This window comes from Oreochromis aureus, linkage group 22, assembly GCF_013358895.1.
Source record: "Oreochromis aureus strain Israel breed Guangdong linkage group 22, ZZ_aureus, whole genome shotgun sequence".
NCBI classification, from domain to species: Eukaryota; Metazoa; Chordata; class Actinopteri; order Cichliformes; family Cichlidae; genus Oreochromis; species Oreochromis aureus.
In genome coordinates this window covers 17870171-17895974 of record NC_052962.1, presented here as the reverse complement: position 1 = coordinate 17895974, position 25804 = coordinate 17870171, and the positions used below count along the sequence as shown (strand labels likewise).

General features: G+C 42.0%; 2 protein-coding genes across 2 annotated transcripts in view; both read right to left on the bottom strand.

The window, feature by feature from the left end:
* elmo1 (engulfment and cell motility 1 (ced-12 homolog, C. elegans)) overlaps positions 1–9915 on the bottom strand; it is a 100414-nt gene extending 90499 nt beyond the window's left edge. The window contains exon 1 of the mRNA XM_031729285.2: positions 9717–9915. The gene's annotated coding sequence lies outside the window, so the exon portion shown is untranslated. The remainder of the gene's footprint in view (positions 1–9716) is intronic.
* A 6920-nt stretch (positions 9916–16835) lies between these two features.
* On the bottom strand, positions 16836–25735 carry rp9 (RP9 pre-mRNA splicing factor). The gene is given in 7 exon segments (XM_031729283.2): positions 16836–17567; positions 17569–17589; positions 21362–21423; positions 21840–21931; positions 24929–25058; positions 25171–25201; positions 25426–25735. Coding segments are annotated over 7 exon segments (645 nt in total). The 5' UTR covers positions 25584–25735; the 3' UTR covers positions 16836–17416.
* Positions 25736–25804: the final 69 nt, after the last annotated feature.

Sequence of the window (25804 nt, the reverse complement as noted above, 5' to 3'; positions counted from 1 at the left end):
AAACTAATATCTGATAACATTGGGCTGTGGAGTTCTGTCTGTGCTTTTTGACCTTTGTCTTCGTACTTTCTGTCAACAGGAAAAGGATCGGTTTACACGTGGATATCGACAGGAAGTGGCTCACCTTGTACCTTCTGTTCAGATGAGGCTTGTGCTATATAGTAGCTTTAAGAGCAAACCACAGTAGCTCTTCTTAACCCCAATGGGAAATCGCACTTTGCATGTAGCAAACCTTCACTGCTTTTACAGAGTGTCCTGCATCTGACAGTTCCCCTATTATTGTAAAACTGCCCTCGGTATTTCCTGTACCTTTCTTCTACTTTGCTGTCTGGGCTGGAAAATGCAGCTCGACAAGTCAAACATGCACACACACACACCAAAAATACAAACACTGGGTGTTAAGCTTCCCCTCCAGACAACAAAAGAACAGACACAGCAACAAGCCCCGAAGGCAACATTAAACCCAGCTTGTCTGCCATTACAATACCCCTCTTCTTTCAATAGAGAGCCATGCTGTGACCAAGCGAGCTGAGCCGTATGTGTTATTCCTCACTTCGACATAGCAGGGTAAAAGATAAGGGGTGAGCACACAGTCGACGTGTGACATCCACAGGAAATGGAAAACTCTGATGTGTGGCCAGCACAGACCAGCCAGGGTGACACGGGGTAAGACAGGTGGTTTACAGATGGAGAATCTGAGCGAGCCACAAACGGCAGAAGAATCCCGAGCTCATCACAAAGATTCAGCCGAGTGTGAGAGCAACAAAAAACACTGTTTATTCTCAGATGGCACGAAGAACCCACGTCTATAGACACAACAGTGTGACTGGCAGAACTAACAAGAAGCAGAAACTCTGATAAGAACTAAACAGAAGACAAAATATTTGTCTCTGCCAAAGAAAACCATCTCCCACATGGGTGTCTTGACATAGGCATACTCTGCTTTTGACAATGATGCATTAATTTTGTTGTGAACTCAGCTGGCACTCTTATGCTGTAGTAATTACTCAGCTCACGAGGCAGGAAAGAGACAAACAGAGGCGTTTTTCACATGTATTTCTGATCAACTTAACAAACCTGGGCAGTTACGTAAAACTAATATGTCTTTCATAGTTCAATGAGGTGGGATGAGGCAAGTTTGGACCAAGCATCCATTAGCTTTATGCTTCAACAGCCTCCATCTACTCAGCTCAGCCTTTATGGTTTTCCATTAGGCGTTACTACCTGGTACCAGGTACCTTCTTAGTGCCTACTCATCCGGGGTTACAAGCTAGCTGAGTTAAGCTGAAAATGTGACATCGTCAGACTGGATGCCACTGATTGGCCAAAGATTGTCATCACTGGATGAGTCACAACAGTGACTCCTTAACATGAATTAAAGCCGGCATCTTTGAAACCTGCAATGAGGGAAATAGCTACACACAAAACAAGACCGTGGTTCAGTGATGAGGCGTAGACCTTTTGCAGCAGGGATACCATCGATGTCCTCCATTGTTGTGTTTGTGTCGCATACAATTGACGACACGAGACTTCTGGCAATAATGACCCCACGCACATTGAGGCGGTACTCAACTGTAATAGAAAACGACCAAAAGAAAGTAGAGTCAAGTTGAACCGAGCTGAGATACTATTGGAAAAGAGGTAAAAGAGCTTCACCATCTGACCTGATGCTCTTTGACAGCTCGACATCCCCCTGAGCGAGGCTTTGGGAGGGCTTCTTTTCGCTGTGGCTGTTTTCCAGATCAAATACCCTGCTTGAGATTTTCTTCCTTCTAACAAGCGATAATGTTGCCATCAGGGTGTGACAACTAATTATGGTTTGTTGTTTTCCCGGCTGCTTAGAGCCAACAGAAACTCACCTCAGGCTGCTACTGAGCTGTACAGTGGCAGCAAGAGAGATGACCAATGAGGCTTGGAGCAACGATGCCCTGACGAATGCTGCTACTGCTGGTGGTCAGTGTGTGGGTAGTGAGGGTCAGAGACTGGGCAATATGGATATGTGGAGCTGTATAAATGGAGAAAACATGACGATAGAAGATAAAGACGAGTCAGAAACACTGACGAGAATGCTAGAAAAAGAGGAGGAATTAAAGTCTTTAGGCCAATACATCGTCTTCATTTGCGTAGCTCTCCACCTACATGCAGGATAGAGAGTGGGATGACACATATTTAACCAACACAAAGGCTATGGGGATGCACTTGCATGCAGTCCTGCAGTGTAGTAATTGGGTAAAGGGTTGGCCTGAACTGGAAAGACAACAGTCTCACCAGAGTTCACCAAAAGGAGGAAGAAAAGCAAAAAACACAAAGTCTGCTTTTTCCCCCTGTGCTAAAGCAAAGATAAAGGACTACAACAAACATGAGCAATAGTGGCCTTTGTTTGTAGCTTTTCCACATATTTTTGAAACTGGTCCCGAGTACCAGCAAACAGCTTGAACAGGCAGATGTGCATCTGCAAAGCCCAGCACAGCTCTAAATCAGAACCGCTCTTTAAAAGAGAGACATAAAGATTGGGTATCCGAGGGATGCAACCACGAGAGGGTGAAATATCAGAATGCTCTGCTTCTCGTACGCTCTTATACGTTTTGATTTATTCAGAGAGCCAGAAGCAGCTCCGATATAAAGCAACATATCTTCAATCCAGCGCTTGTAGTTCCCAGACCTGGAGAGAACGAGCGAGCTGGTGACCTTGGTATATTACGAGAGGCCCTCCACTCCTAAATCTCCTCTCTGTAGATGTAGCCTTGACTTGTCTAATAGAAAACACTCCTACTGCACTGACATCACAGAGGCGTCAAGCCAGAAAGGGATAAAATTCACAATCTCAGCCCATACATTAATTATACCGTTCATTTAGCCAAGCGTTATCGCACCGTTCCCCTCACCTCTATTCTCACATTAACAGAAATAACCAGAAATGAAAAAGCTCGCAGCAGCAACAAGAAATATAGCAAGCACCCCAAAAAGACTAATACATGAAAATGTGTTCATATTTGTGTGTTAAGGCTTGTGAGGCATAAACACCATTAAAAAACTGCAGCTACTCATTTTAACAGTATCTTCCTCTTTTTTTTTTGCTTTCCTTCCAGTCACAGAAAGCATTAAATTAAGTCTTAACAGAGTTGTTTTTAACCAATACATAAATCAAAGAAAATTCAGACTTCATAATAATTGCTCAAATTGACTTTTAGAAACAGAAGAACGATGAAGACAGATAAACCCACAAAAACACAACAACACTGGAAATGAAGGGTGAAATAGATTTGCGGGTTTCTCACCTCAATTCTAATTCACTCTTCTACAAAAAATGCAAGATTTTTAAAGGACATTTTTGGGTAATTCCTTTAAGCAAGCTCTGCTGGATTTACAGAGAGGTCTCATAAAGAGTTCCCAAAGAAAACTAAGAGAGCTCTCAAGCTCTTGTTAAATTTACTGAGGGATCTGTAAGGACTTCTCGGGACTTTGCTACCTTCTATCTTGTCCAATAACTGTTGAGCTTAAAACATGCAGCCCTGAAAAGCCGTTTTCCAACATGCCCTTAAACTTTTAACAACGTCACTTGACGAGCGGCACATGTGAGAATATTAAACGGTCTTTAACCTGCCAGCTTCTTAGGACGAAGTCTATGTGACATGTAATTGCACCCTTGTGAGAATAGCACGGGTGAACGGGCGTCCTTCCTCATGCACACTCTGTCCAGGTAGCCCTCGTCACTTTAAACCACAGTACTTCCACTAGCGGGAATCCTTCTGAAGTGGTCATTTTATGGAGTTAAAGTGTCAAAATGGGTGAAGTAAAAAGTAGAATAATAGAAAACTTTGGTTTCTATTATTCTACTAAAAAGTACTCTACTTATTGCAGCACATAACACTCTCAGACCCAATAAAGGACTGTTTAAAGAACTGCTGAACTCTATGCAGCAGAACTTAATGTTTTCCTTACATTACTTTACCGTAATAAAAACTTGCACCAGCACCAACAATGAAACAGAAGGGCCACAATCAGTCTGGTCAGAAATTTGGGTTTGTTACGCTGCATGTGGATAAAGTAGCATGGAGCCGCTAGCCTCAAGCAGACAGAGGTCTAGGAGGTTTAATACCAACCGAGTATTTAAATAATCCCCAGGTTCCACGCAGCTCCCTCTGTATCCAAAAGGCCTTTATTTATGCTTTTTTTTCCACTTACGCAATAGTTCTCCAAAACCAGTGCTGATATTTGCAACTGGTGGGGCTCCTCTTTAAAGAGTTTACATCAGATGAAAGTCAAATAAATGCGTCAATAATTTTTCGTTATTTTAGTACGATGAAGTGTTTGCCTTTTATGTGCAAAGCAAACAAGTTCATAAAAGTCTCTCTCTCGACTTCCACAAATCTAACATCAAAAGGATAATAAAAAATCAAAAGCACAGTTCGGGGAGAGCAGCGCTGAAAACTAGGGCACTTCCATCAATTCATGCTCACTTAAGATCCAAGTGGACAAGACACTAAGGGGCACATTTAAGAACCTAAATCCTCGAGTTTTTATCACTGAGAACAAGAAATGCACTTCTTAGCTTGGTAACGGTCTTTATTTTTTTTTGTGGATAATAGGTTTTTTAACCATTAGGCAGGTCGAATTAGTGAGTAGTGGAGTAAATGTACAGTGTGGATTGTCTTCTCTTTTTGCAGGCTGTCCAAATAGGTACCAAGGGCACCTACCGGCCAGATATACCTAAAGAGATTTACATTCCCAACTTTGATTCCTTTTAAATTACTGAGATCAGGACTCAGCAGTGACTTGTGTGTTCCTCAGTTAGTGTTGGCATATCATATTTTTATGGATTGACAGAAAGAGGGAACAGAAGTATTGATACAACCATCGATATATGGACACCAAAAGACACATTAGGTGGTGACCTGTAATATTAAACACCACCCAAAGGGCTCAGAGACACACAGGGGGGAAAAAGCTATAATTAGTTTACAACATAATAAAACCTGGTTGAAGCACCTGGGTCATACTGACACACCAGCAGCTGTAAAAATGACTCAGGCGAGCAGTGGAGAGAAATAAAAACTGACACAGCAGAGAATTTTGCAAATCTTTGCAGCACCTGTGCACACATGCCATAATTCATGCATCGAGTGATGCTGAAAACACACAGCACGTGAGGACGATCCAACTACAGCAGGCCCTAATGCCTGCTCACAGCTGGGCCATCTGAAAAAGTGGCCAGCTATAAATGTAAAATCATCTCGAGCCTCTCGCACAGCTAAGTGGGGATATAGTAGACAGAGAGGCTATCTATTCATTTATCCTACTGGGTCAGTAGGCTCTAAGCCTGAGAGCCTCTTAGCTAAGAGATGCTAAATACCACAAACACAGAGCAAGAGAGCTGGCTAACCTCTCACTCAGTATTTACAGAGCTCTGCGGCAGTACCACGGCTGGAATGCAGCGGGCAGAGCGAGCATACAGAGGGATCCATATCAGTTTCTGGGTCATCTAGGGCCGCTTCGTGCCGCATGAAGTCTAGACTTAGACCGAAAAATTCACCAGCGGATGCTCTCCGCTTAAACCGATTCATACTCTCAGAATGGATGGGCTCGGAGTTACACAAGCCCAACCAAGGTTAAGGGTCAAAACATACCCACGAGCGTGTTGCCTTATGCAACCGCCAGACATCACGGTTTGTCGTAAAAAACAATAAGAATCTCCATCAGTTTTTTCTCATTTACTCTCATCGAGTTGATCAGCTCTGAACTTCGCCCGAAGCAACAATCAGTAAAGTAAAGAGTAGAACATGGCAGCAGTACCGATGAGATCTCTTCTCACCCATCTATGTCTGATTGGCTGTCTGGCACCTCCCCACTGCACCTTCAGTACCTACGTACTGTTTTAATTAACTTCATACCACAGGGAGCAATTATGCAAGGCAACATTCAACTAATTTGGAACTGCAAATTAATCTCCCCTGAAGCTGTACAATGACAGGCCTATCTATGACTAGTGGAAGCAAGGATAACAGCAAGGATTTTTTTTTTTAAAGGGACTTTTTGTTTTAATAATAATGTTAAACGTCTATTAAAAAGGCATAGACAGTTGTGAAGCTTTTTTTTAACCTCATATTTCATGACCGCGCTAATATGTTTTTGCTCTAAAACACATGCCTTTTACTATATTTACGCAATCCTGCATTTCAGAACTCCCAAAACGGAGACTTTTGGAAATGCTACTTCCTTTGTTTCAGTTTGAGAATTCCAGGATTGAGTTTTACTGGCGTCACACAGAAGCAGAGAGTCTTTGGACAGAATGACAGAGACCGATGGGGTCTTAATAGTCAGTTTGTGTCCTGCATTTTCACGGGTTCACTGTACCTGAACGGCAGCTCACTGTAATAGACCGAGATTGCTTCTGAACAGGTGCTAAAAGCACTCGTGGGATAAAGATCGCTTCAGTTTTAAAAGCGTTGTTTTTGGAACAACTTGCATTTACGTGGTTGCGGCTTAAGATGAACAAGCAGTAAGCTCGGGATACATCAGGGAGAAAACAATTTACATACCTCGGCTTCCCTTGGGGAGCAACAACAGAGAGTGAAAAAGTAGATTGGGGGGGGGGGTGCAACGTGAGAGTGCGCAGCTGAGAGGAAACTGCAAGAGACGGATTGCATGTGTGAGAAAGGAAGCATAAGCGAGGGAGCAAGCTAATAAGAAAAAGGCGAGGGGGGGTTGTCAGACGTGAGGAGTAGGAAATTAGCAGGGTTGCACTTGAGGAGGTGGTGAGAAGATGCCAAACAGTAGGGAGCGTCAAATGGGTACAGAGAAGGATCTCACATGTGATGCAAGTCAAAGAGGCGAGGGCAGGCACCCATCCTCTCCCCAAATGCCTCTCCGTCTCAGCCTCTGTGTACTAATCTGATTTCCTGGATTATATTTCAGGATTTAAAAAAAAAAAAGAAAAAAAAAAGGCCCAAGTACTCAATTTTAATTCCATCAGTTTGTTTGGTGACTCACTGCTGCCGCATTTCATCATCCAACTTTGTTTTGCTCTTGTGTTGCAACACTCCATTTCTACTGCTGATTTTTAAAACCCTGCAGAGCTAAAGAAATATTTACTCGGGCGAGGGGAGCTAACAAGAAATGAAGGTTTGCCGCGGCTGATAAAAACTTAAGCACACGGGTCCCTCGTGTGAACGTAAACCTGAAATATGACTCTGCTGGATCAACACGGTGAACCTCACAGCCAGGGTTGATGGGGCTACAGGTAGCGCTCTGTTCCCCAGTATGGCTCATAAATGGCCTTCTTTGAGTGGTAAAGCTGTGCCAGACCTCTGCTGAAAATCTGTAACTCACAGTCATAAGAAGTCACGGGGTGCATATATAGGGCAAAAGTGAAAAAATGCATACAATAATATTCTTATGGACATTATTACTGGAAAAACAACTCCAGTGAATCCCTTCTGGTCAAGTTCTGCATCTCCGGTGTAACGACTGCATGTGTCCCAGTGCTTTTGCTTCTAGGCTACAATCTCGCCATGACACGATGACGCCAACATGCTTGCGGTTCCATCACAACAGGGACGTCTTTGGCGGCTAACGGGGCGTATAAACGAGCTCTCACTCTGCCAGAAGTTGCCCAGAGGAGCAGAGGGTCCGAACGCAGACAACAGCGCAGACCCAGGGCTGCACGATGACTGATGCGATGAGGACAGCGCCGAGACACGCCGAGCTGTCTGCTGTTGAGGTCTTTTTAGAACAGCTACAGATTGAAGTGAGGGAGGAATAATGAAACGGTGGTTACAAAAGTGGGATTCGTGGCATCAAATTGGTAGATTTTCTCATCTTCAGCACTGATTCCATCCGCCTCGTCTTATCTCACAGGTTTAAAAGCATTGTCAGGGAAGCATTATGGGACTGTTTCTCGTTTCACTGCAGGGAAAACACAGTGCGATGGATTTGAAGCTGCACATCGGAATCAAGTCACAGCGATCCTGTTACAGGAGGTTATTTCAGATTTAACATCCATTACATCCCTTTAGTCTATGGACTCTGAGTCTGTTTTTCACTGATTTCTACCTATTCGTCGTGTACTCTCAATCACAGCATGAGGTGTTGAGATAATAATCACTCCAATCCACACATATCTGCTTATGAATTTATAGAATCTGCAGACAAGAGACAAGATTTCAGTGCCAGAAGTTTTTCTTTTTTTGGGTTTGGCTGCAAACAGTAAATAATCTGTAGGGAGAACTAAAAAAATAAATACATGCACCGGAAGAATCAAAGTCGCAAAATCATCAGCTATCCTTTGATTGGCATTTAGGCTTTTAATTACTTTGAGTAATGCATTTGGATTCGTTATTAAATTATGACCACCGCACACAACAGGAAGCTTTGGGCCCAATACGTCCAGATATCCGACGGCTACGCTGGAAGAACATTTGATATCGTATTTTAATGAAATCAAAATTGATATACATCTCACATTAGCTGATCTACTCCACAGTCTTTCCTCGTAAGAGCAATTTGGAGACGAAATGCTTGGGAATGATGCACCCAGCCCCTGTGTTGTTTATCTACAATATTAATATACTTTCTGCTGTAATGAAGAAGAAGGGGAGCTACTTAGGGCCAAATCTTTGCAAACAGAGGTCTAATGTGGTCTAACGTCTTGTTTCTTTCCACAAGAGTAAGGCAGGAAAACAAAGCAGAAGGTTATTAAATCAGCAATGACGAAAAACTGATTAACTACTGTCTTTCTACCCAAAGAAATTGGATATCCAGCCAGTGCAAGGGGAGGAGTGACAACAGATTCTTCTTCTTCTTCTTCTTTTTTTTTCTTTTTTTTGAGGGACAAGACTAATCAGAAGTTTATTACGCATTGATTTGACAGGGGAGGTCAGGTGAAAACACACCGGAAGTGAAAAGAGAGAAGTGGAGGAGACAGCTTTAAAGGGTGTGAGTGAAGCTCATGTTGGTATCGCAGGTTCTGATTCGTTTTGAGGATAGCAGAGAGCTTCTGCATGCATCAGAGGCTGTCCGGCTTCTTCTCTCCCTCCTCTTGCCTAATCACAGGCCCGCGGTGTGGCCAGCGTGCAGGGCTGGAGTTACACACCGCGCACAATTAAAGCAGCTCTTTAATTAGGGGGGGGGGACGTACAGCTTTTTCCTTCTTCTTCTTCCTTTTTTTCTGCATTTAGCCATCAGCAGCATGCACTTCCATCACACAAGCCGGGAAAAGCAGAGACCTCGGCTGCTTCTTGGCTGTATATCTGCCGCAAACACGCAACTTGCAGCGTTGCTGTGCACTTGTTTCAAAAAAGGGGAAAAACAAGAAACTAAACCGAGGACAAAGCCTGGATTTGCTGGCACTTTCATTTATGCATCGCAGTTCAACATGCATGTTTGCGAGAGAGAGAGGGAGCAGTGATGCTTAAAAAAAAAATAAAAAAATCAGAAAGAGCATGTCAATAAAAGAACAGCGCCCGGAGCCGCTGTGAGGCCACCGAAAACAAAGTAGCGACAGGCAGGAGAGAGCCGTGAGCGCAGGAACACTCGCTGCCTCGCTCCGGTGTAACGCACAGAGACTCGGGCATGCCGTGGCGAGAGCGCAGCGAACACACAAAAACACGGCGAGCCACCCCCCAGGAACATTTAGCGCCACAACGCGAAGGAAGTGAGACGGAATTTCAGCAACATCAACATTTCTGCAGGAAGAGGGAAACGAGGCTTTCACCAACCTGACGACGCGAGGACGCTTCTTCCACTAAAAGGCGCCGATGTCCGGAGTTGTGTGTGTGTTGTGAGTGAGAGAGAGAGAGAGTGTGTGTGAGAGCGTGTCACTCACTGGTGGTTCCTCTCCTTCTCTCTCTCTCTCTCTCTCCTCTGCCGTAGAGATAGTGCTGATGTTTCCACTTCCTCTTTTCTTCTGCCGTCTGCTGGCTGGCTTGTGTTGCCAAACAGAGGATGCACGAATGCATGACAGCAGCAAAGCTCAAGCAGCCGCTGGTGAACAGGAGGAAGGGGACTTTTTAGTAATTATTTATTTTTCTACAGGATGGAAAATCGTTATTTTACTATTTTAGCCCCAAAGCTTAGCTCGGTTTGGTTAATAACAGTTTTAAGTGCAGTGCCAACATACAGAAAGGGAAATGAAAACTTTATTCTTGTTTTACAGAGTATTTCTGAGAGGAAACCTTCACTCTGTAAAAGTAATCCTCTCCTCATTTTCCCTCTGTCAATTTATTTAACTAAACATGTAGTGAGGGAGCGTGTGGTGACAGTGGTGTGTATGGGTGTGTGTAGGTGTATGTAGGGTGTTGGATAAGGATGCAAGAGCAAAATCACCAAACAGGAATATCAGGATCACAGAAAACTGGAAGCTGAAGAAGCAGGAAGCACCTTTTCCAAAATATGTGCTATAAAGATTAATTTATCATCCCAAAAGCATTTGATATCAGCGTTGGATTAGGTTAATTGCAAGATAAGCAAGAAGATGACCATCCCAGTTTGATTTTTGTTCATCGGTTATAACATTCTTGCACAGTAAAGCACACTTTCCAAGAAAATGAAAACAAATGGTGTGTATTTGATGTATTTTCTTCTTCTCTGATTTATATTTGTTACTGTTTGTTTATACTCCTAGATGCAGGGCAATCAAAAATGACATTAAAACCCAATATGGATCATGTGTAAAGGCATATGTGTAGGCTATCTGGAAGTTATTAAAAAGAGTAAAAAACAGGCTGGAAGAAAACACTGATTAGAGAAGAAAAGAGCAGAACACAATAGTCTGTGTTACATCATATACTTAAATGTTACTTCATGCTCTTGCTGATTTTCCCTGATGTCTTTAGTAACTACGATCCTTAAAAAAACGCATCATTCTTGATAAAGAAGGGACTGTCTCCTCAAGAGGACTAAATGTACTTTGCAGTTCATCATTAATGACTTTGCACAGGGAATTTACAAGGCTGAAAATAAATACACGCTTATGTTTCGGCTGAGAATAATTTAGGAAAAAATGAAATATTAGAAAGGACTTCTGCCTCCCCGAGTGAGCCTACACCAACATGACAAATGGTGGGCCTGCTACGGCAACGACTGAACAGATTATACCTGACAAACAACTCAAATCCGAAGGAGACGTCTGTTTTTTTTTCACAGTAACTGATGAAACAAAAGCAGATCGGCCTTCAGTCTCTCGGGAAAGGAAAGGCAAACGGGAACAGTGCTTTCAATAATTCATGGTTATTGAATGTCCTCCTGTTTGGAGAGTGGGATTATGACCTTCTAGTGTTACTTTGTCTGGGAGCATAATGTTACAGGCACTCTGTAAAGACTGCAGCATCTCCGAGCCACGGCGTCCCTTTAATTTTGATCGTTAATTACCTGCTGTGCTTGGTACCAGAATGAGTGGCATTTGTGGCTGAAAGAGAAAAAGAGCGTGTGTGGCAGGCAGCTCTGCAGCTCGTCCTCGTCTCCACTCAGCGGGAGCAGCAGCAGGAGGATTAATACAGGAGCCCTGTTCGTCCTGGCAAACAATCTGGAGCGACACACCCAGCAGAAATCTCTTAGTCCCTCATTCTGTTTATTTTTCTCTCTGCGAAAAACACAGGATGCAAAGCTCGGCCCGTTTAAATGGCAGCCCGCGTCCTCGACTTCACACCCAATCTGACTCCATAAATAGGCTGCGAGGACAGGCACACCTGACCCAAAAATGTAAGAGGAAGAAAACAGATATTTTTATGTGTTTTTCAAGATTCGTCAACACATTTTGTTTTTCTGTGCAAGCATACAGATTTGACTCAGATAATAAATCTTTGTTTGACCTATGAATGCTGCGTGAGCACACTCAGCATGCTTGATATGGTATGTAATATATTATAAACAGCACTTACTGCTGCTTTTCTTTTGGGGAAGCAAACAAAAGCATTCTTTTATCCCTCTGTGTTATTTGCGTCATTCGGTCACTGTGACCTTTGGATCCCCGACTCTAACTTGAGAGGGCTCAAGAGCAAATTGAAGGGCTCAGAGATGAGGTCATATTTTCATCTTCTATTTCGCCATATAGCTTTAAGACAGCCCACACTCCTAAAAAAGCATTGCATGATGCGTTCAATCAAGTGGAGACTCACAGTGCAAGCCGGTAAAACTGCAGAGTCACTCTCATTTCTGGTGTTGCACTCAGAAGGTAAGCACTGGACTGATTTCTTTTTATAGATGTCAGTTGTCACTTGTGTAACTCGCTCTGATTTGGACACATCCTGTTTCACAAACAGCGGGCCAACCTCCATTCATCTGCACGTCTGGTGTGAAACTTTAATGTCATATCAGATAACAATATCAAAACAGAGGGAAGACTTGGTGCTGCTTAATTTTCCCTTTTGGCAAACATGGTTATTATTCATGAGTTAAGTGCAGCAGCTCTGCTCATAAAGGTTTAATTGTCTACTTTTCTTTTTTTCCTCCCATATTTTGGAAAACAAATCCAGACCATACGTATCTGAAGAGCTGCATGTTTTTGCTTCAGATTTGATTGTTAACAGAAGACTGGTCTTCAGCAGAGAACGTCAAAATCAGATTTTACCTGCCTAAACACGATGCTCTTACCTTTAGACTTGTCTTCATTCAAGCTGAGATCAAGTGATTAAACGGGCCACGATTTAGGATCATCGTTTAATAACGAAGCGTTGTCCGCTGGGTTTCAGTGCATTTAGCTTAATTAGAGCACACAGAATGCTCATATAGACCACCCTGTTACATTCAGCAATAGACCAACAATAACAATAGATGGCAGCGTGCCAGTTCCTTTGGCAAGCCATACATGCTCAAACAGAAGCACCACCGAGTCTGATGATGAATGGGTGTTTCGGCTAGTGAGTCGTTCCTTGTTCTCTTCAGTTCGCTCTATCCATGATTTTTTTTTTTTTTCTGACAGATTCATGTTTTCTTTCAGCATCCCACAGAAATTGGATTCAAAATGATGCAGGGCTTCTTTTGTAATTGTGAGTCCTCCGAGGCTTCGAGGTCTTCGCTTGATTGTTGACAAGGACTCATGACATACTGCAGACATAAAAGAGGGGTTTCTTAAACACACCAATCCACTCATCCAGATAACTTGTATTCCACTGTATAACAGCTGGTTTTCTATTTTATTATTTTCATGTGTTCACCTGCTTTTTAATAATAATGTATACTTTATTGATCCCCGTGGGGAAATTCCTCTCTGCATTTAACCCATTCACTCAGTGAAGCAGTGGGCAGCCATTGGGCGCCCAGTGTGTAGGGACGGTACCTTCCTCAGGGTAGCCGTTCAGTGGATTCAAACCCCCGACCTTCCGATCATGGGGCCACCACTCTACCTACTGAGCTATCCCTGCCCCTTGTTGTTTTTAAATTAACCCAGCTGCCTATTTTGGGGGAAATAACAACCTTTAATGTCTGGAAATACATTATTAACTTCAAATTACAAGTTGAATCCACACACAGCTAACCTAAAGTCTTACCAGGTTGAACTCCCTTTTCCCTTTAGGAGTGCTTTAATTCTTCTTAGCATAAATTCAACAAGGTGCCGATGGATGACAGCATCCCACAGGTGCTGCAGATTTGTCAGCTGCACATCCATTTGGTCAATTGCCTGTTACACATCCCAAAGGTAGAGTAAATTTATTGTCATGTTCAAGAAACCAGTTTGAGATGATTTGAGTTTTGTGACATGAAGCGTTATCCTGCTGGAAGCAGCCATCAAGAGATGAGTACACTGGGGTTATGAAGGGATAGAGATGGCCGGCAGCAATATTCAGGCAGGCTGTGGTGCTCAAATGATGCTCAGTAGGTACTAAAAGGCTCAAAATGAGCCACAAAATGATCCCCAGAACCATTATACCACCACTACCTGCCTGAACCGCTGATACAAGGCAGGATGGCTCTGCGGTTTCATGTTGTTTAACAAATTGTGACCCTGTTTGTCGCAGCAGAAATCGAGACTCAGCAGATCAGGCAACGTCTCACCAGTTTTCTACTGTCAAATTTTGGGGAGCCCGTGTGAGTTGTATTTTCAGTTTCCTCTTCTTTGCTGACATGAGTGGCACCCAGTGCATTCGTCTGCTGTTGTAGCCCATCATTTTAAAGGTTTTACATATAGTGTGTTCAGAGATGCTCTTCTGCATAACATAACTGTAGTTACTGCTACACTCCTATCAGCTCAAAGCACTCTGGTCATTTCTCCGTGCCCTCTGGCATCAACAAGATATTTCCAAGCAGAGAACTGCCGCTCACTGGATACTTTCTTTTTTTGGCCTGTTCTCTGTAAACCCCAGAGATGGTTATGTGGGAAAACCCCAGCAGACCAGCCTGTCTGGCACCAAGCACCATGCTATATTCAAAGTCACTTAAATCACCTTCCTTCCCCATTCTGATGCTCAGTTTGAACTTCACCAGGTTGCCATGACCACATCTACACGTCTAAATGCACTGAGTTGCTGCTATGTGATTGGCTGATTTGCACTAACGAGCAGTCGGGCAGGTGTACCCAATGAAGAGGCGAGTGAGTGTAGGCATGAATGAAAACACTATACTAACAAACTGATGTGAACTAACTTAAAGATGAAACTTGGCCCTTTAGGGAATTTTTTATTTTATCTGAAAGTGAATGTTGCAGAGAGACACCGAGTTTGAAGAATAAAACATGTGCAACTGTTCAAATGCTCACAATCTGGACTGCATGTTGAGGCTAAAACACAATCAGCACAGAGATTCGGGTCTGGCAGCCTGTCTGACCTGCACCCTGTCCAAAAAGACGGAGTGCTTTAATAAAGCCTCTCCACTGACCAAATTCTCTCTACGTGGCATAACCTCCCTCAGAGCTGCTTTCTGTGACTGCACCTCATCTGGGAGATTCATTGTGCTACTCAAAGAGCGAGCGAGAGACAGAGAGAGAGAAGTCAACACGGAACAAAATGTTTCAGGGAAGCTGATTTATCCTCGCTTATTGGTCCGTCGAGAAAAAAGAAAGAAATTTGCTGCAGAAAGCAAGTGAGAAAAGAGTCAAGCACGACGAGAGAAAACTTGGATCTATGCTCTCAATAAGCAACTAAGACGCTCTCATGGCTGCATTATCTGTTACTCTTTGATGGATCTGTAATTTCTCACAAACACATACAGTCCCCTGTGTATGAGCTATTCAGAAAGCCTTAGTCTCAAATCTAAATGGAAATCTTGCCTGCTTGTTCCCTGTAGGTCTACTGTAATTGTCTCTGTCAGGGTCATTAGGAAGAGGGAATGTGTGTAGTTTAGAAGAGAAGCAGCAGACTTCCTCAACTGTAGCTTAAAGAGTAATGCTTGTTTTAAGTAGCTACTGTTGTCTGCTTGCAAATCTGCTCTTAGAAGTCAATCTGAAGACTTCTTGATGGTAGCTAAGCACATAGAGCATGGATTCCTGTCCAGTGTATACTAAAATTATTCTGTTTTTAAGTATCGTCCGACCGCTAGCAGGACAAGATCAAAAGAAAAATGTTGCTTGGCTATAAAGGTCACCCCATTACTGTGCAGTGCAATTTTTAATGGACAGCCTCTCTGTGAAGTTTCTAAAAAAACATCAAGTCAAAGGCAACACGAGCTAGAGTCAAAAACCATTTTCTCACATGAACCCAGACAGTGTCAGAACAATCAGATTCCTGAATCGCCCACCTGGAAACACTCATTTGGTTTCGGGAAGGAGTGACGCCCGGCTACAGCATCCATGACACATGACAACCACCGACTCTTTTTGAATTCCCTGAAATGATTACTTCTCCCTTTCTCACAGATTTTGTCACTATAGAGCTGGAATGTTTCTAGAGAACTTATTATGCTCATTTCCTGCTGCACATTTTTATGCACAGACACCACCAGATTTGCTTTGCATTAAAGTTTAAAAACATCCATTATTTACAACAAACTTGGTGCAAACTCTCAGTTCATTCACTGTCTGAAACGAGCCCTTTCCTCTCCCCTTCTTGCTCCCTTTAAGGCTTTTGATTTGCTGTCTTTCAGGTAGTTTGAACAGTGGGTGGGTGGAGCTTCTGCGCTCAGCTACAGCTGTGGTCTCCGACAGGGTCATATTAAAGACATCCCCTCTCACAGAAATCATCAAAAAAACAACAACCCTGTCAACAGAGCAGCGACAGAGGGAATCTCCCCTTTTTGTCAGTGTGAAGAAGTTGGACTACACATTTAATCCCTCAGATATCTTAACAGAAGAAAAGGGAAGTACAATTTCAAATGAAAGATATCTGTCATCACGACTCTTTGGACTCGGAATTGTAAAAAATAAATGTCTAAAAGTAGAGAAAAAGTTCTGATACTTCATTGTTTTATAATCACAGGACAGTCTGGGCAAAGTTTTTAATTCACAGAAAGTTTTCTGTTATGCTTTTATTTGTCTTACTGTGGACTCATTGTGAAAAAAAAAAAGGAATTTCTATTGGAATTAGTGAAAAAATGGGAAATTTTCTGTCATTTAGTTGTTTATTTTTGACATAATTACTTTGGTGTCGTATGAATGGTCATGAGGGAGGATTTTATCAGTAGGAAATGCAGTAAAATGTATTAAAATACAGTGAAATTTAAGCCCTCCTTTACATTTTCCAAAGCTATGCAGTGGGCCGGATCGGAGTCCTTGCCAGGCTGATTCTGGCCCATGGGCCTCACATTTGAAACCCGATCTAGAGCATTGCGAAGCCTGATCGTTATACTTAAAGATGACTTGAAAACTTCAGGACTGCAGTGCATGTCTCTGTATATGGCTATACAGAGATCTCAAAAGATTCTTTCCACATTTCTGTGGCTTCCTCAGAGCAAATAAGCATATTCCAACCTCAAATCTTTCCAAATGTTTATGTACAGTCGCAAGCATTCAAACATTTTGGCTCGTGTGGAAAAACATTCTAACAGCACCCCAACGTTTACATTTTTTCCACCCATTTTCATTTAATGCACTCTACAATCAAAGTTTTTAATAAGAATGCAATGCCAGAGAAAAATACAATCTCTGAATATGACCTTACCAGAATCGATGTAAGAACATTCTCTTAAACCAGAAGTCTCATTCCATACTCGCTGAAGAGTCACCGCCCATGCAGCAAATCCTTTTTGACAAACATATGTACCAAGGCACACATACATACTTAAGCTGCTGTTCCATCGGACTCTGTGCTGTGCGAGCCGACAGAGAGGATGTAAAGGCGAGTTGTCGCCCTAGGGGGAAAAAAATGTGAGGGAGAAGTCATCATGCTTGGTGCATAAACAGCTTTTAACCTGAGGGGAAAAAGCTCATGGGGGCGTCTTCAGGGTGCAGATCTCACTGTGCTGCATTTCAGTCTCGCTGTGCTGCATTTCAGTCTCTTTCCTTTTTTACGTGCAAAACACGTAATACTCAAGTTGGCGTATCAGCATGCCCTCAGTCTGAATCGGAGGAGTCATTAGTTTTGGACTTGTGCTTTCGCTTCGTCTTTCTCTTCTTTTTGTCTTTCTTCTTTTTGTCCTTCTTTTCCTCTTCCTCTTCGATGGTGCGATGGTGATCTGAGTCGGAGGAGGATGAAGAAGAGGAGCAGTTGCTGCAGCTGCTGGATCCTACAGACAAGGAGGGAAGGCAGGAGGAGTGGTGTCCTGGAGCAGAGGAAAGCACAGCCGAGGCATACTGATGCCCAGGTTGGCAAGTATCTCAAATGTCACTGAGCAGCACAGACAAGGAGGAAGGCAGGAAGGCGAGAGTGAGCCATGCCCACTTGTGGTGCGTATTTAGCAAGTCCAGTAACCATTAAAACTGCAGGTGCAGGACCAGAGATGGGCGCAGTAACGCGTTACTTGTAACGCGTTACTGTAATCTGATTACTTTTTCAAGTAACGAGTAATGAGGGATTACTATTGCATACTGATTTTTGCCCATGGTTGGCAACGTATCTCAAATGTCAGATCATGAGCAGCACACTGTCTTTGTCCCAGTACTGACCTTATTTTGAGTTTTTCCATAAAAGACAAAAGGCGGAGTGAGCCACCCTAAACTGCCCAGCTTGTACTGGTTGCGGATTCTTCCAATGTTAGCAACCCTGTCCAAGTAACCATTAAAACTGACAGTCTTTGTGTGTGAAGGATCTTTTAGTGAGGTAAACACAAAAAATATTTTATTTTAATGGAATGTGCAGAAAATAGGTTTAAATGTTAAACAAATTTCTTCCAGTCAGAGAATGTTGCATATAATAATTTTTGCTTGAGCATAAAGTTTTAATTAATCTTTTCCATTTTAAATTACATTTGATTACATTTTGTATGATGAATTATGCAGAAAAAGTAGAATTGGGCTGAAAATTATTGCTTAAACCCAAAGAGGAGGAGACAATAATGACTTCATACTTTTGAAAATAAGTAATCAACAACTCAGTAATTTTGGTCATCCACTGTTTCATGGCATATTTTTTTAAAATGGTTTCTTCTAAGTTTTTTGGGAAGTCTGACTCACTCATAAATATCTTTATCTTTGCCAAACAAGTAAAACTCATTTTAATTTAAATGTTCACTTTTGTTGGAGTGCTAAGTTTTGTAAGAAAACATTCTGTACACATGTATGATTTGGGGTTAAGTTTAATAAGCACACCAAATTGTGGGAGATTGAAATGAAAAAAGAGGAGATGAGTTTTCTTAACATCAGGGACCCTGTTACCTGATGTTAATTCACTCAATTATCTTGTTTTTAAAGAAAATCTACGACTACTGCTACCGAAGATGTGCTGCCCATGTTAGTGTTTTTTCGGTTTCTCGTCTTTCTTGTGTTTATACTAAAATCTTAAACAATTATGGAAACATTCAAAAAGACTTACATATTATTATATCTTTAGCATCTGCATGCTTTGATGTATTCTCTTTTACATGAAACACACTTGAGAAGACAAATCCATTACAAATGAAGGCTCTGACTCACAGAACTGAGACTACTGGTGTCTCTAGCTGCTTTCTTAAACTGGTCTAGGCAGCCAATCAGACAACACAGAGGGAAGGGCAGGACTCAAAGGAAAAAAAGTGTATTGAGGGCCCTTCAGTGATGCAAGACTCCCTTAGAAAAAAATTACACAAGCTCTAAAGGAATCTAAAGCGGAGTAGATGAAAAGAATAAGAATAATCTTTTAATCACAATTTCTTTGTCTAAACAGTTTACAATGTTCAAAACATTTGAAATAATCATCAGAAAGAGAAGCCAAAACAGCCATTTTTTCTTCTACATGTCTACATGACCTTTAAACTAAGGTGCTAAAATAGCTTTTTAGTTATAATTCCTTTACTTGATTGTGCTCACACTAAAACCTGCAGTACACAGAAAACTAGGAAAAAACAAAACAACAAACAGGATTTAAAACGAGACCATTGCCCTCATCCTCCTCCTGCAGCTCTCCCCTCTCTCCTCTAAGCCAATCACACCAAACAAGGCCAAAGACTCCTGTCACAGAGTTGGTCTTCTAAAGCCTGAACCATCCAGATGGTGGTGATGGTGGTGGTGCAGGAGGTAAGGTCCTTCTAAAACAAGCTCGACTGCAAGATTTTAAAAGGTGTTTTTGGGCTACTTGTCCAGTGACACCAAAGACTTCCCGAACATCCCGGCTATATTTTGGAACAGAATTTGCACTTTAAAGATTTAACAGTGTATCTTTAATATTTTGTGACTTTGGGTTACAAAACATTAGATGATGGGTACACTGTGGTCATAAAGAGATGGAAATGCCAACAATACTCAGACAAACTGGATTTAAAAGATGCTCATCTGGTACTCAGGGACCCACAGAAAATATTCCCCCACACCATTACATCTCCACCAGCAGGCTGATATACAGCAGGATGGACAGGTGTACCTAATAAAGTGCAGGGGTTTGTCTTGTGCTCAAACAGACTCCGTTTCGTGCTGCAGCTGTACCAGATACACAGAGTAGAGTTTGTGTGTACTGATGATGTTAGTGGAGGAAGAAAGAGCTAGCAAACGTTGTCCATAGATTTCCACTGAGAAATTGCTTCAACTGGGCATCAATACTATGTTTGCAAAAGCCCATTTCTTAGAAAACAATTGCATCAGCTTGAGACACACTGCGAGAATAAGGCTGAAGGACACTGCTGTGCTATGATCAGTTGTGTGTACAGCAGCTGACAATTCAAGTGCAAAAAAAGACAAATGGCATGTGTGAATTATCACCAGAGTAAAGTTAATAAATAACATGTAAGCTATGCAGGATATTTGTGCTAAAGAAGCTGCAGCAAGATTATATTTTGTTATGGAAGCACGTGTCAGAGTACGCTATTCAATGTCTGGCATAATTATTAGTGTTCATACTGCATTTCTGAGTCACGCTGTAACACGTGAGCAGTAAGGTGACAACAAAACTTACATGGCTCCAGTAGAATCCTTCTGCTGCAGCGTGGTAAGGCACTTCTTTCCAGGGAAATTTGTCCTAAATGGACTGTAACTCTGAAAATACCACCGCTCTTTAGCTTAGTAAGACTGTTATTGCTTCACGTCAGGCTCAGCCAAACTCTGGAGGGAATTTCTGAACAGGATGACGGCTTCAGCTTTTGTCCCCTATTTCTTGAACTGAAGTGGTGCTCTGAGAGAAAAACGTCATCATATTCAACGCAAAAATGTGGCCCCCGAAAAAACTATTTGGGCGAAATATATGATAAAATTTAAAGTCATACACTCAAATAATAAGCCGAGAATATTAAAGAATATAAAAAGTGAGAATGCTTAAAATAAACACAGACACCAGTAATTCTAACAACAAAAAACCAAAACTCTAATTTCCTAACTTTTTCATGAATTATCCAATTGTGACACAAGGCTACGCATCAAGCACAATTTAATAGACAGCACCTTACATGCAATTAGAAAGCAGGCTGGCAGAGGTTGGACTGTTTCGCTCCCCTTTCAAAGAAGATGCCAAAATGAATGTGGCACAGACACGCAAGTAGACTTCAAAGCACCACTGGCCTTTAAATAACCTTTTTGATATGCATGCAAAAATACACAAGCATGTGTGCTATGCTGCTCTGCACGTGTGCACGCACAATCGCGCACACTTCTTCCTGAACTAGCCTCAAATTCAAACTTCCTGGTGTCAAACAGTATTTGCTAGAAACTGGCACAAGCAGCCAGTAACCATGAGAGACTTTCCAGGTCATCTGAGATTGTCCCACTCCAGCGAGAGGACACAGTGGAAAAAACTGAGTTTTCAAGTATATGACATGAGTATTACGAGTCTCGAGTGTGTCCTTTAATAGCTGTGGAAAATTATGAGTCTTTCTCTGGGAAATTATAGCAAAAAAAACATGACCAACATGCACACAGCAGGAAAATGACTGTACATACCTGGTTTCCTTCTCATTCCTTTTGTTTTCCCGAATCAAGTCGTACATTGGGTCTTCGTGTGCCTAATAAAATATAACACAATGTCACACAGAAAGAAGGTAAGGTGCTACAATTCACACTATATCCAGGAACTACATATTCCAAACAGTGTTGTGTCAGCACTTTTAGGAATATCGAGACAATAGAAGGAAGGAAAATATGACACAGTTGCATTTATGGTAATCATTGCAGGGACTGAGCGTTCCTGCAGCGAGCACCGTTTCATTAAAAGTACACTGGAACGAGCTGTGTGCAGAGATCTGCTGCCCACATGTGTAAACTAAATGTGACCTTACTTAACTTTGGTCTCAGACACAAACTTTGTCTCTGTCATAGCTCCATGACATAAACGCGACTACTAACTTTTTTCCACTGCTTTCACGGCTTCTATAAGGAACCGTGGGTGGACCAACTTTTCTACAGCAGTAAACAAACTCACCACTCTGAAGTGCTCCAGTTTCTGGTTGCCTGTGATGAAGAAAGGACACTCCCGATCACCTGTCCTGTGGCCATAGCGCTTGCACCTCCAGCCTTTACAAAAGGAAACAAAAATCATTGTTTCTCTAATGAATCAGACATTTCATGTACTTGGCAGATTTGCTATTAAACAGATGTCCCACGTAAAACTGATTTTCTTCATCTCAAGAACTTTAGTTTGCCAAAATAACCCGAACTCATGGTGCTTTCAACAGTAGTTCAATAGAATATGCTCAGTTGTCATGGTTATTTTGAGTTGCCATAAATGACTACGCAGATGCACCAACTGGTCACCAATCATGTGGCAGCCATCATGTGCATTCAGACATGCAGAAATGATCAAGACAAGCAGCTGAAGTTCTTAATGTGTCTGAACGTGGCATGATTGTTGGTGCCAGATGGGCTTGTCTGAGTATTTCAGAAATTGCTGATCTACTGGGTTTTTCCCCAGACAACCAGTGTTGGGTCTGAAAGAGAAAGAAAATATAAAGGGATTAGCAGTTGTCCTTGGTAAAGTGCTTTGTTAATGTCAGAGGAGAGGAGAATGGACAGACTGCTTGAAGCTGATAGGAAGCCAACACTAACTCAATAACCACTTGTTACAACCAAGGTAAAGTTTACACACGCTCGTGAAAAATGAACAGAAGAAGATTGGAAAAATGTTTCCTGGTCTGAGGAGTCTTTTGGCTGCAACACTTGGTAGGTTTCAGAATTTAGTGCCAACGACACAAAAGCAGGAATCCACCCTGCACTGTTTCAACAGTTTAAGTTGTTGTTGGTGTAATGATGTGTTTTATGTCTTCTTATGCACCCTCTGTGCCTCTTAGTACCAACTGAGCATCATTTAAATGCCACACCGATTATTGTTGCTGACCATGTCCATCCCTTCATAATTACAGTGTCCATGACAATAATCTCAAAATGGTTTCTTAAACATGACAATCAAGTCACTCTACCTTTGGGATGTCGTGAAATTTACATGGAGGATGATCAGCCGCAACTGTGTGACATTATCACGTCAACATGGTTCTCTGAGGAATGTTTCCAGCGCCTTGTTGAATCTATGGCTCATGTGGTTCATGGTTCATGTGTACTAACAAGGATTTTTCCGCGTTCGTTCTGAAAAACATTTCGGTCCACATGAAAACACCAAAAACAACTTCAAGTGGTGTCAAGTGCTTGCCAAGGAAACATGTGGTGTTATAACCCCAACTGTACAGAAATACTGGCCAATCAAAAACCTTACAAACAATAACATGGCCACAGTCTGACGTCAAAAAAGGAGATTAAGCCGCACACCTTTGATGTTGCAAGACAAAAAACCCCATTTTCCTTGTCCACATGTCACCGCAGAGTTCCTGGAAAGCCTCGCCCTGAAAGGAGCTTTTCAAAAGCTCAGTTTAGGCATCTAAAACTGACCGAACATCTAAAACTGACCAAAACTTACTGAAAAACCTACATATGCAAAAATCCCCAAGTACATGTAGACAAGCCTATGGCATTATGAATTAAAACAGTTCTGAAGTCAAAAGGGGTTCCAAGCTGGTATTAGCAAAGCGTACCTAATAAATTGATTGGTGGATATGTATGCAAGCCCAGTCTAGACCACCTGTCATCTTTTAAGTTTAAGTTCAATACTTGCTAGCTAATAAAGCAAATCAAGGACAACTCAAACTGCATTAAAAGACAAACTGTAAAAATTCCTGAAAGAAATATTATTTTATTGAATTGGATTTTGTTGAACAGCAGTCAGCGAGGAACACAACAACCCCACGCAACAGCAACTCAAGAGTCGCACACGAAAAAACACGCTGCTCATGATGAGGTGCCTGATTATCAGTGACAGATCATCTCAAATTCATTATCACTTTTTCTGCCCTGAAAACAAATCAGCAATTTATATCCAAGTTTCACACCGATTAACTGCTCAAGTGGCAGCGTAGCATCTGTGAACGACTCGAGTGTTTTTAATGCGAGTCTGCATGAATTCTGTTCACCCCGTAAATGAAGTAATTTCTCGCCGTTCTTTTAAACAGGACGACAAATGTACACGTTTTTCACGAAGGATTTTTAAAAAAAAGACACAAACACCACTTTTTTGTGTGCGTGCGCATGTTTGTGTCTGAGCTCGGGCTGTTCGCACCATGAAAATGTGTGGGACGAAAGAATAAATGGACACTGAACATAATGACATTCATTGTTTTGGGAAAAACAGACAGAAGATAATCTCTGCAACACCAATTATTAGTCTTCGGTCCATCACTCTTGTCATAAAAACAATAGACACAGTGATAAATGTCAAGATCTCGCAGTTAACATTTATCACCTATCATAACTGCTGCCTACTCACAGTGGAGATTTACTCCCACCTACAGTTCCAGACCTATAAGTGCTGCTGGTACCTCACTAATAAACCGTACTCAAAACATTTCCCAGCATCCATGTGAGCCTGTTTAACAGATTTTAAATTTTTCAAATAATTAATTTTAAGTAAAGAAGCATGAGAAATAAATACTATCAATAAGATTACAATTTCTGTTACAGATAAAAATATTAACAAGGGGTGGAATGGCTGTACTTGAAATCATTTAGGTTCTCAGCAAACCACACTTCATACATTTATAGGACTTGTAGACACCCTGTAGTGTATGCACTGTAAATTAAAAACATAAACTAAAGGACTGAAACTTGCCAGGCCCAAAAAACTGCACAGCTCTAGGAGATTAATAATGAAAATATGTTAGAGTCAGCACTGAAGACAAGCATAAAATTTTAAAATAAGCACGCTGAAGTGAGCAGCTGAGTAATCACTACTGTCATGTGTCTTATGCCCCCTGTTCTGAAGGCAAGAGGCTGCCTCCTGGGATAGATTTCCTTCTGATTGCCTAATTAGCAATGAGTGTCACCTCTGATATCAACACCTAACTCCTGTAGCTGTGAAAATATTCCCGAGGGATGTGAAAAACTTAGTTAAAGACTGCATTTGCATCAGCAGAACTGTAAACAGCATGTTTATTCCAGTCAGTACAAACTCGGGCACACTATACTCACACTGCATCACCTTCACCTCCCTCCCTAGAGGCATCCACAGCCCTTTGGTGGGAGCGTGGGCCAGGAAGCTCCTGGCGTCTTCATTTCCTGGTTCTGCAGGTATACAATCCTCTGGTTTTTCTTCATGCTCCTGCAACACAAACCGATCACTGTCACCAATTCTCACGATTTGTCTCCACCTGAAAAAAGCCACATGCAATTTACTTCTTACTCTTAGCTGTCTATTACTGTGAACACGTTACCTTAATAAATCCCGGTGGAGGTTTCTCATAGCTGCATGAGAGAGAGATTAAAAATGGTTAGTATGCTGCCAAAAACATTAAAACAAAAAATAACAACATGAAGTTGCTGCCCCCTCGCTTATTGTGGATACGCTTGATCAACTTTACCTTAAATGCAGAAGAAGAAAATGAGTGTCTATTAAGACGCATTTATAATTCATGCACAAGTTTGCGGGATTAAAGAGGAAAAGCTAGAGTGGAACTGGAGTTACTCACAATGTCTCGATGTGTTTCAGTTTCTGGACTTCTTGGCTGACTTTTTTCGTGTGCTTCTTCAGTTTCTCCAAATCATCTTTTGGTATCTTGTCCCTCTTGTGGTCTCGTCTGTCTTCCTTCTCCTTCCTTCCTTCTCTTGCTCGCTTTCTGTCCGACATCTTGCTATGAACAAAATGTTCACCCGACAAAAAAACACCGCTGTCATTAAAAGTGCATGCGGAGCTTTTACGTTATTAATTCCGTGAAGATGAATCGTGCTAACATGCAGCTAACTAGCAAACACCGCTCCAGCGCTTCTGTACTTCCTGTGCAGTCGGATTCGATTGTTAAAGTCCGGCGCCACCTGCAGGACACCGGCGGTAACACAGGAAGCGCGCCT